The 11,918-nt window shown below is 36.0% G+C and overlaps 1 protein-coding gene across 1 annotated transcript; it reads left to right on the top strand.

Annotated features, from left to right (window-relative positions):
• Positions 1-5,884: 5,884 nt before the first annotated feature.
• Positions 5,885-10,283, top strand: LOC116638663 (olfactory receptor 1002-like). Its single transcript, XM_032414763.1, is given in 3 exon segments — positions 5,885-6,688; positions 8,598-8,727; positions 10,208-10,283. Coding segments are annotated over 3 exon segments (897 nt in total). The 5' UTR covers positions 5,885-5,997.
• The last annotated feature ends 1,635 nt before the right edge of the window (positions 10,284-11,918 follow it).

Genomic DNA, 11,918 nt, shown 5'->3' with positions numbered 1-11,918 from the left:
CCATGAGACTTTTAACTATAGGAAACAAACTGAGGGTCCCTGGAGAGGAGGTGGGTGGGGGATGGGGTAATTGGGTAATGGGCATTAAGGAGGGCACGTAATGTGATGAGCACTGGGTGTTAAATGCAACTGGTGAATTATTGAACTCTACATCTGAAACTAATTATGTATTATATGTTGGCTAGTTGAATTTAAATTAAAAAAAATAAAAACTTCTGTACAGAGAAAGAAACAGTGAAAAAAACTAAAAGACAACCTAGGGAATGGGAGAAGATATTTGCAAATGACATATCTGATAAAGGGCTAGTATCCAAAATCTATAAAGAACTTATCAAACTCTACACAAAAAAAACTAAATAATTCAGTTAAGAAATGGGCAGAAGACATGAATAGATATTTTTCTAAAGAAGACGTACAGATGGCAGTCATATTACAATATATAAACCTACATATAGAACCTACTACCCAGCAATTGCACTAGTAGGTATTTACCCAGAGAACACAAAAATACTGATTCAAAGGGACACATGCACGCTGATGTTCATAGCAGCATTATCAGCAATAGCCAAACTATGTAGAGAGCTCAAATGTTCATCGATTGTTGGATGGATAAAGAAAATGTGATACACACACGCACACACACACACACACACACACACACAGAGGAATATCACTCAGCCATCAAAAAGAATGAAATCTTGCCATTTGCAATGAAGTAGATGGAGCTAGAGTATATTATGCTAAGCAAAATTAGTCAGAGAAAGACAAATGCCATATGATTTCACTCACATGTGAATTTAAGAAACAAAACAGATGAACATAGGGGAAGAGAAGAAATTAATTGATTTTAAAATTTATTATTTATTATCTTCCCTCATTAAAATGAAAGTTCCATGTGTGCATGTTATTTTATTAAACTTATACAACTCAACCACTATTTGGACATAGTATATGCTTGATATTTATTCAATAGTAAGATGGTGTGACTTTCTAGTATGAGAAAAAAGTCTGACTCATGTGATGGGTGGGTAACCTCACTATTATTTGGTCATCACACATTCTTATGCTGACTACATGCATTCTTGATGTATCAGAGTCTAACACAAATGAGTACTTGTTTCTCCATCTTCAGATAACCTGAGGGTCTTAGAACACTTTAATTCCATTTAACCCACTCTTAATCTGAATGTTTATTGTTATCATTTACATCAGCTTTCTATAAAAGACACTATTATCAGTTTCTATTAGTTAATATCTCTGTAGTTATTCACATCTTAATTTTTCTATTGAAATACATGCCTCTCTGGATCCCTAAGGTTCCATAAGAAGTAATTTTCTTTCTGAGTAAAGAACTGATTAGTATTATCTCTAGTTCAGCCTACACATGAAAAAATTCTCTTAGATTTTGCATGTTTGAATATGCCTTCATTTCATCTTCATGGATAGTTTCATCTAGTGTAGGATTCTCAGCTGAGAAAAGAAAGTGTTATTAAGAATATTGTAAGGAAAAGAAAACACATTATAGTACTTTTTCCATACAGTATGGAAAAAGAAATCACATATAAGTAGAACTGTGCAGTTCAAACCCATGTTGTTCAAGGGTCAACTGTAATAAGTTTTTTGGGATTTCAAGAGAAAGGGCTCATTTTGGCTTTAGGTTGAAGATTGTTTAATAAAAAGGAAAAACACCTATGTGTAAGTTGTTTGATATTTAAAAAATATCCCCTATTTTTGGTGTTGTGGACTGAATTGTATTCCGCTAAAATTAATCTATCAAAGACCTAAACCCCAATATAACTGTATTTGAAGATAGGGACTTTACTGAGGTAATTTAGGTTAAATGAGGTCATAACAATGTACTAGTTAAGTTTTGGGGGAATCAAAAATTAAATGCAGAATTTTGGCTGCTCAGGGGGTTGGTGCCCTTAACCCCAGCAATGTTCAAATGTCAATTATATATGAAACTTAATATTGTGGTTGTGGAATTTTCCAGGTGCTCTGATTTCTAACTACATATGTATTAGAGCACATATGGAATTTAGTCTGTAGAGCTCTGTTCTGGGGCATCACCTAATATGAATGATTTCAAAGTTAAAAATATAGTATATTTATTTCACTGATAACCAGAAATGTTTGACCCCTGAGAGTATATTACTTGTATAAAAGTGTATCTGCAAGTTGTCTCTTGGAGTCCTTTTCCCAATTGAGAAACCTCCCCAGTCATTCTGAATAAACCTAAACCAAGATATTTCCAAATTGTGTATGTATTTGATTTTTCTGCATTTATGTCCAGTCTCCTTAAACAATCTGTACCAAGTTTCAGGGGTAGTTTTTGAATTGTGAGTTTCTGTCTCTTGGCATCCAGTGCTTCTTGTTCAATAGAATTCTGCTTCATTTTTCAGAGATGATCCCAAGATGACAGTATTTTTTTTTTTCTTCAGAATCCTTCCTTGAGAGAAATCCCATTGAGAGGTAATATTGGCTCAAACTCTAACACCTATGTCACTTTAATTTCTCCTCAACGGATGTAGACTTGAGGTTCAGGATTCTTCAGAGATCAGCTGCCAAGTGACTCGAAACTTGAGAAAAATATGCACTTCATACTGTGCCACATGAGATTCAGAAAAGGACAAGGAATTATTTCATCTGCTAAGAGACCCTGGTTAATCAGGACAAAGATAACCCATCTTTTTCATCAGAATATAATAAAAATTCATAATACTTCAACAACACTGCATTGGAGACATTTTATTCTTTTTGCCTGAGGTCAGAAGTTGAAACATTTTGGTACAATTTTGAAGTAATTAAAAGGGGAAGAATAAAGGATTTTACCAAAGAGGTAAGTTTGCTAAATATTGGATAAACCAAGTCCATAGAATGATATTACTATGATGATATGGCCAAAATTAGTTTTTAAACTCTCCAAATAGAATAGATCAGCTCAAGTGTTCTTGTGCACACTTCACATTAAACGTAAAATTTACATGATTCTTAAACCTGAATAGGAGGTCTTTTTGAGTCACCAAAATATTCTTTCAATCTCTCCATTTTAATGAGAGTCTGGTGATGTAACATGACTAGTATTCCACTGCTAGTGGGTTTTTTTTTTTTTTTTTTTTTACATATACTCTTTCAAAACTGATATTCCTGAATTCTATTTCATTACTTTTCCTGCAGTTATACATGTCCATTCATGAGCAAATAAAAGCATTATTTGCAATGGGTCATGCTTCTGTTGGAAGCTTAGATTTGTGTACGAAATATCATTAAGTGACATTCACCCATTTGACTAATGCAAACACAATTCCTAGGGATCTTCCATGAATAATTTATTGGAGAGATAAATGTATAACCACTTTTGCCAACTATAGTCATATCATAATGACATTTAAATTTTACTTTAAACATTATTAGATTTCATTGGAAAATGACATTTTATATTGTATTTGTTACACAAGGGAATCACTGGAGGGTTCACATGTAGAGAAATGTAAGAGACTCTATAGTAGGGCTTAGAAGACTTAATGTGTGTGTGTATCATGTGGGAATCTTGTTAAAATGCAGATTTTGACTAGGTTTAACTGGAGTGGTGCTTCAGATTCTGCATTTCTGATAAGCTTTCAGGTAGTGCTGGTGCTGCTGATTCATGGACCAGACATTGAATAGTGAGGCTGTAGACAGTTCAGATGACTTTCCACAGTGTCCTATACCTTGACATTGTGTGGGTCATTTGAAATGGTCTGTCTTCCCTATTCCTATTTTATGAGTCAAATATTTGGTCAGGAATTTATCAAAATTAATATTTCTTCATCATGATGTCTTGAATTGTGTGCTTAGGGAAAATGAGGAATTGGAGAAAATATGGTTGACATGATAATGATAATTTTCTTTTCCCTCATTCATTTATTTGAGTATCTAATACTTTCCCCACTCAGATAAGCACTGGGGATACAAACATTAGGAAAGAAGATGTGCTTTGCTCACATTGTTCTGTGTTGGGAAATAACGTAGATATTGACAAATGCTGTATAAAGGGGCATTATGTGCTCTAGAATTATGATGAGGGACAAACAAAAGGTGACTTGAGGTCCCAGACAAACGTCGTAGAGGAGAGAAGAGAAGGAGCAGGGAATTAATTTTTAGTGAGCCCTTATTATATAGCAGGTGTTTTGCATGGCTTATTTTTTTTGTTTGTTTGTTTTTTAAATTTTTTATTGTTATGTTAATCACCATACATTACATCATTAGTTTTTGATGTAGTGTTCCATGATTCATTGTTTCTGCATAACACCCTGTGCTCCATGCAGAACGTTGCATGGCTTATTTAATCCAGTCTATCAAACAGCTCTGTGAGCTAAGTATTTTTCATTCCTTTTTAAATTTACATTAATAATACAAAATTATATATGTAGAAAAAAGCAGAGTCAGTGTTTAATTCTAGGTTCACTTGGTTCTAGTTTTGAGCTGATTCCTGTCTGTTATGCGGTCTCAGGCATAGAGGCATTTGAGCTGAGATTCCTTCTTTCCTTCATGGCACTATTTGCTCCCTGAGATGATACATGTTTATACATTGTAGTGGGTTGAATAGTTCCCCTTGTAGTTGAATAGTTCCCCCAAATATTCATGTCAGTCCAGGGCTTGAGAATGTAACCTTATTTGGAATAGGTTCTTTGCAGATATGATTGAAGTCATACTGAATTAGGGGAAGCCCCTACATCCAAGGACTGATGTTTTTATAAAAACAGGAGAGGACACAGAGACACACAAATAGGAAACCATGGGAAGACGGAGTCAAAAAATGGTGTTAATCTGTCACAAACCAAGGAATGCTAGGAGGAAGCAGAACGTGGAAGAGACAAGAAAGGATTCCTTCCTAGAGCCTTCAGAAGGAGTGTGGCCCTGCCAACACCTTTGTTTTCAGACTTCTGGCTTATGGTTATTTGTGTGGCAGCCTTAGAAAACTAATATACACACGCAATAATTATGCATTTATGTGTTTGTTTATAGTGTTGTATCTAACTGGAAAATAAGGCCCTCTTATTTTACAAATACTTGGTTTTTCACTCAGACATGGTTACAGTGTCCAAGGCTATGCCTGGAGTCCATGCCTGGATAGTAAAAAATGTTTGTTGAATAAAGAAGTAAGTGAACAAATTTGTGAATTCCAGATTTTTGGTACCTCTCCTTTTTCTCTTTAAAGGTCCATTTCTATGTATATCGCATACGGTGGAAAACATCAGTTTGAGTTTTTATTAGTATGTTGTCAGGACAAGGAAGTATAATAGTAATAGCTGTGGAGGAGAAGGGTTTTCCCATCTTAATAATGTGAGTTACGTTTTCAAGCTGAATGCACTCAGGATTTGAACATTTTATTTATTTTTGCAATTTTCCTGGAATGTGAGTTCAGCACTAGTTATTATTTTTCCATTCAACCAGAAGGAAATGGAAACTAGATGTTGTTGTCTCAAAATCATGAAACTAAAGAGCTGAAGGCAATTTTGGACGATCCATATAAGTTAAATAAATAAGTAAAACTCATAGACATTAAGAATAAATTGCTCAAGGTCACACAGACAGCTAGCAAAATATCCATACCTCAGAGCCTGGGAATTTGACTAATTCCATGAATGTTTGCTGTGCTTTTCATGATTTTTAAGCAAGTTATTTAGCATATTATGATTTAATAAAGCTGAGTAGCAAATGCAAGGGTGTTTGTTATATACATCTCTGTAACTTTTTATGTATTTGTTAATGGGTTAAAAAGCTATTAATTATTAACCTATAATTACTGATTACATTGCTAGCCCCCAGTTAACTACTGATCTATAAAAACTTTTTTTCTTGCTCTCATTACAGATTGTCCCCCACAATGGACAATAATCAAACAGCAGTGACTGAATTTCTTTTTGTGGGGCTCACAGATCATCTTCCACAGAAGATTCTTCTCTTCTTGGTATTTCTTTTTGTTTATCTTGTCAGATTGGGGGGAACTTGGGGATGGTCACCCTGATATGGATGGATTCCTGACTCCAAACCCCCATGTACTTTTTTCTCAGCCACTTGTCTCTTGTGGATGTCCGCTCCTCTTCTTCTGTTGTTCCAAAGATGTTGTGTGATATTTTTCTGGAGAGAAAAATCATCTCCTTTGTGGGCTGTGCTGTACAAATGTGGTTTTTTGGTCAGTTTGTAGTGACCGGGTGTTTCCTCTTGGCCACCATGGCATATGACCGGTACATAGGCTTCTGCAACCCCTTGTTGTATAAAGACATCATGTGCCAGAAGGCCTGTGTGCAGCTGGTGATAGGGCCCTATGCCATGGGCCTTCTAAGTTCCATTATCCATGAGACCTTCACGTTTCGCTTACCCTTCTGTGGTCCCAATGTGGTCAACCACTTTTTCTCTGACATTCTCCCTGTTCTCTACCTGGCATGTGCTGATACCCAGAACAATAGGTTGGTTCTTTTCATTATGGCTGGATTAATAGGAATATTCAGTGCCCTGATCATCCTGGTCTTCTATATTTTTATCCTCAAAACCATATTGAATATCCACTCTGCTGATGGGAGGCGGAAAACTTTCTCTACCTGCTCCTCACACCTGTCTGCTGTGGCCATCTTGTATGGGACACTTTTCTTCATTTATATACAGCCCAATTCAAGTTCATCTCAGGACATTAATAAAATGGTTTCTGCAGAAAGACATGTATCATATGAACTCACTGATATGAGGAATTCTTAATCTCAGGAAACAAACTGAGGGTTGCTGGAGTGGTGGGGGGTGGGAGGGATGGGGTGGTTGGGTGATAGACACTGGGGAGGGTATGTGCTCTGGTAAGCGCTGTGAATTGTGCAAGACTGTTGAATCTCAGATCTGTACCTCTGAAACAAATAATGCAATATATGTTAAGAAAAAAAAAAAGAAGAAGATAGCAGGAGGGGAAGAATGAAGGGGGGGAAATCGGAGGGGGAGACGAACCATGAGAGACGATGGACTCTGAAAAACAAACTGAGGGTTCTAGAGGGGAGGGGAGTGGGAGGATGGGTTAGCCTGGCGATGGGTATTAAAGAGGGCACGTTCTGCATGGAGCACTGGGTGTTATGCACAAACATGAATCATGGAACACTACATCTAAACTAATGATGTAATGTATGGTGATTAACATAACAATTAAAAAAAGAAACTGCAAAGAAAAAAAGAAAGAGGTGGACTTGGCTTAGGGAGTTGTGACTTTAAACCTTGAGTCTTCCAATTATCAAGAGGATTAAAAGTTAACATGCAGTGTTGTGTTAGTTTCAGGTGTAGTATATAGTAATTTGACAGTCTTAAATTTGCATGTGCCTGGATATTAATTGATAATTACACTTTAATCATTCTTACTGTCATTTCAGAGTGTATAGAAAGCATGACCTGTTGGAGTTCTGCTTTTGTAAAGATAATTTTTAGAACTAAAACCATATCATTTTAAATAAATTTCTCTGGTATTTGAAAAAAAAAGAGAATTAAAAGCAAATCCTATACCATTTCTGGTTCTCAATGTTTTAATTTGTAAAGTGAGGGCAACTGACTCAGTGCCATCTAAATTACTTTTTTCCTAAAATTCTATGATTTTATACAATATGTCCAAACTCCTATGAATGCTATCTTTTCATACAGCTGCAAAAAAAAGGAAAGAATAACTTTCTAGCTCTTTATATAATCATATAATATCCCCCAGTTTTGCAGTTTTCCTTTCTAGGGACTTATTCTCCCTTTGCAATCCTTGAATTCAATACATTACCTGCAAGGCTTTTCAACTCAGTACTTTATAATAACACAAGTCTGTGTTAAAAATAATTGAGCACAAAAAATCTAATGAAATTTTAACCCTTTGTAAACAATAAATGGAAGCCCTAGGTGGAAGTTCTCAGGAAAAAAGTGTTAAATGAGTGAGTGAATAAGACAAAAAAAATACACGTACAGTTACTTAAAGTCCTAATTATCATCTTTCTTAACAACCTGGACACAGGTGTGGTTTAAGGTCCTATTTTCCAGATCAATTTCTTTCATCCTTTTTCTTTTTTTCATTGATGTTTTTTTCTTTTTTTCATTTTTAAAACTTTTCCAGCTTTATTGAGCATGATTGACAAATATAATTGTAAGATATTTAATGTTCATTGATGTTTTTTTCTTTTTTCATTTTTAAAACTTTTCCAGCTTTATTGAGCATGATTGACAAATATAATTGTAAGATATTTAAATTGCACAATGGGATGATCTGATATATGTATACACTGTGACAGAATTCTCTCCACTGAGTTAATTCACACATAACCTCATATAGTTATCTTCTTTTGGAGTTGGTGAGAACATTTAAATTCTACTATCTTTGCAAATTTCAATACAATAGAGTGCTCTCAACCACACTCACCATGTTTTCTATTAGATCCTCAGACCTTATTCATCTTACAAGAGAAAGTTGGTGCCCTTGATGTCTTTTCAACCCAAGCTGATTGAAGACCCCCATCGCTCCTCATGGGAAGGATCACTTCCCAGGATTACTAATGTGCATTTTCTCTGTCTGCAAGTGCTTCTAGTTTATGGTCTACATATGTTCCTGACAATTTTTATTTCCACTGCTTTACCTGTTATGGTACTACGTGCCTACTCTGCTGTTCCATGGGATTTTGAAACTAAAGTTGTCCTTTCTTCCACTCTTCAAATGCAAGCCATGGCTGTTCCTCTCCTCAAGCAACATTTATTCTCTTCCGTTTTCCTCTTCTCCTTCTCCCTCTGTTCCCTTCCTTTCCCTTTCTTTTCTTTCTCATGACATTAGTGTATGAGAAATGATGTAGATTGCCATTGATTTCGAGGGAATATATCACATCTAAACTGAGTCTTTACAAGCAGCAAAAATCATTGGCTTTATTTTCCCTCTTCATGTTACACCATCTTGCATCTTCTTATGAGAAAACTTTTTTGTTTTTTGTTTTGTCATTTTATGTACATTGGGTAGAGCCCATGTTTTCTTAGGAAATGGTCCATAATTAGACTTCAATTCTCTCATTTTTATCATGGGGTCCTTCTTCATTGAAGCTGGCATCCTTCTCCAAAAAGTCACTTGCATAGTGTGGCTGTTTGCACTAGTGTCTGTGGATTTGTAGGCTGGCTAAGTCTCAGAAGAACTGGTTAATACTTTGATCCAGTTTTTAACTCAGTCTCTTGCTTTCCTCCACATCAGGGTCATATTTATGGCTTGGTATTTTCTTGTGGTTCATGGAATGATAATAAATGTAGAATGTCAAATTTATTTATAAACTCTTAAGTTTATTGAGTCAATGGTTTTTCAGGGAAGGCGAATGGGCATATTCTAGGTGCCATAACAGGAAGACCCATGCTATATAGTTTATCTAATCCAGCAATTTGACCAGGACTCAAACAAGCTCATGTGATTGTTGTTGAAGAGTTTAGCTGTTCTGTTTCTTAGGAGGCTGATCATATTATTTGAAGAGGCTTTTGTAAACCCTGACACTTGGGCTGACACATTGAACACACATGGAGCTTAAAATATTTTCATGGCAGTGACGCTGAGAATTTTAATCAGGTCAAAGATTTTCTTTTTAATTTTACTGTTTTGCTCACTGATGTACCTGAAGCACCTAGAACACTACTTGATAAAAGTACTGATGCATTAAATGAATGAATACAGGGGTACATATGGAGCCAAAATATAATCCACCATTTTCCTCTTAAACACTTATGCAATCCCCTTCCACTTCTGTTCCCTTCATTGCTGTGACAACGAGGGAGGCAAAAGGGAAAATTTTCTGGATCAACCTTCCAAGATTATCTGTTTTTTTCATCAATATTTTGATGTATAGCATTTAAATGGTCATTTAGGCCCAGAGATCTCTGGTATTCCCATACTTTTCAGTTGTCATATTGTGCTGTCTGAGTTCTTGAACTATTAGCCCTTGTAATTGAGACATACTAGGTTCTGTTGATCTTACATAGCAGAAACAAGAAATGTAAAAGTGTAGAGAGTAAGACAAGATACTCTATACCATACAAATGAATTCTTTACCATGGCACAGCTGTCATGCTAGTAGGAGAGGAAAAAAAAATTGATGTAACAGAAAGGAATATCTAGAAACAGATGGATGAATGGTTTGGGAATTTATGCATGATACATTTAGCACTTCAAATTTCAGTTTTCAGTTTTCTTGTATAGGAAAGTCGCACCAGGCAAGAACAATTGCAAAGATAACTATGGAGAATCACCATATCAGATATCAAATCAAATATAACATTCACATTTTAGTAATTAGAAATGTGGCAGTAGATTCCTTATTTTAGTATAACTGTGGTGGCAGAAAAATAGTAAAGAATGTTGTCATATTTCAAGTAAATACTAAGAGAAGATGGAAGAATAAAAGACATATTCTTTTAGTTAGATCATCTATTCCTGCCTTCTGGTCATTTAGTACTGTCTACTGGCCTCTACTGTCTGGGGATCCTATTAGCACTGTGGCCATCAGCTAGCTCTGTATTTCTCTGACATTGTCTCCTATTGCCAGTCTGTCTAGAGAGAATTGATACCGCCATCAAATTAGTGATACTAGTGCCCTCATGTCTTTTCTAAAGACAGTAGAGATTGTAGCAGAAATGGACCTGTATCTCTAAAGCCCAATGATCTGTGTGGTGAGATCAACTTTTGGTCTCTTGGATCAGTCATAATTTTGGTGGAAATGAATTCCAGGAGGTGTATAAGGGAAGAAGTCAAAAGCCAGCCAGGCAGTCGAGGCCAACAAAGATATAAAAGCATTGTCCCAAGTCTGGTCCTTAGAATTCAATCTTGGCTCACTTCTTCCTTCTCCCATCCAGGAACAAACTTCTGTCTGTTCAAGTTTGATCTTCCTAGGATGATCTCTCAAAGAAACAACTAATTCTCTTCCATTCTCACAGAAAGTTCATGTTACCCAACACCTTCAAGAAGTTAATCTAATTTTTCTTCTGCAGCTACATTCTTAAAATTGTGTGTCCACTTATTCATTTACTCATTTGTTTAAAAATATTTATTGAACATTTACTCTTTAAAGCACTATTCCAGAAGCTAGAGGTATAAGTGTGGAAAAACTAAACAAAATCCATACTAGTTGTTGTAGGGTGGTATGATGCGATAAAAATTCAATGTTATGTAATGGTAATTGCTTCGGAAAAAAAAAACTGTAAGAGGGAAAGTGGATGAGGCTTGGGGTTGGGTTAGCTTTACTGTTTAAAAAGGATGATTGAAGATGGCCTCTATGATGAGCAGAAGTCTGAATGAAGTGAAGAAGAAAATTGTGCAGGTACCTGGAGAGAAACACACTAGAAGCAGAAGGAAGAGAGAGGAAGATTCTGAGGTAGAATCCTACTTTGCTTGTTCCAATAGGAAGTGAACTGGGGTGCCTGGGTGGCTCAGGTGGTTAAGCGCCTGTCTGCCTTCAGCTCAGGTCATGATCCCAACGTCCTGGGACTGAGCCCAGCAATACACAATGGCTCCCTGATCAGGGGGGAGTCTGCTTGTCCCTCTGCCCCTCTCCCTGCCCTTGCTCTTGCTCTTTTGCACTCTCTCTCTCAAACAAATAAATAAAATCTTAAAAAAAAAGAGAAAGTGGACTGAATATCCTGACGAGAGGTAGGAGAATCCAGATCTTTCTATTCTTCCCCTTCACTGAGCTTTTATGAAGTTTGAATGGGTTAATACTCTCTAAGCAGCTTTATGAAGTTTGAACCCAAACTCATTTTTCTACCCTTATATTTGAAATTTTTATACAGCCAATGTGGACTACTTTTGTATCTCAAAAATGATGTCCAAACTTATAGCTCTCTTTTGCTGCATAGGCACCCAAATCCACCTTATTTTTATCTACCTACATTTACCTCCCTTTGAGATTAATCAC

The sequence above is a fragment of the Phoca vitulina genome, unplaced genomic scaffold (genome assembly GCF_004348235.1).
Source record: "Phoca vitulina isolate PV1807 unplaced genomic scaffold, GSC_HSeal_1.0 scaffold16, whole genome shotgun sequence".
Taxonomy (NCBI): domain Eukaryota; kingdom Metazoa; phylum Chordata; class Mammalia; order Carnivora; family Phocidae; genus Phoca; species Phoca vitulina.
Note: the sequence above shows the minus strand (reverse complement) of the source record. Positions and strands in the feature narration are given on the sequence as shown.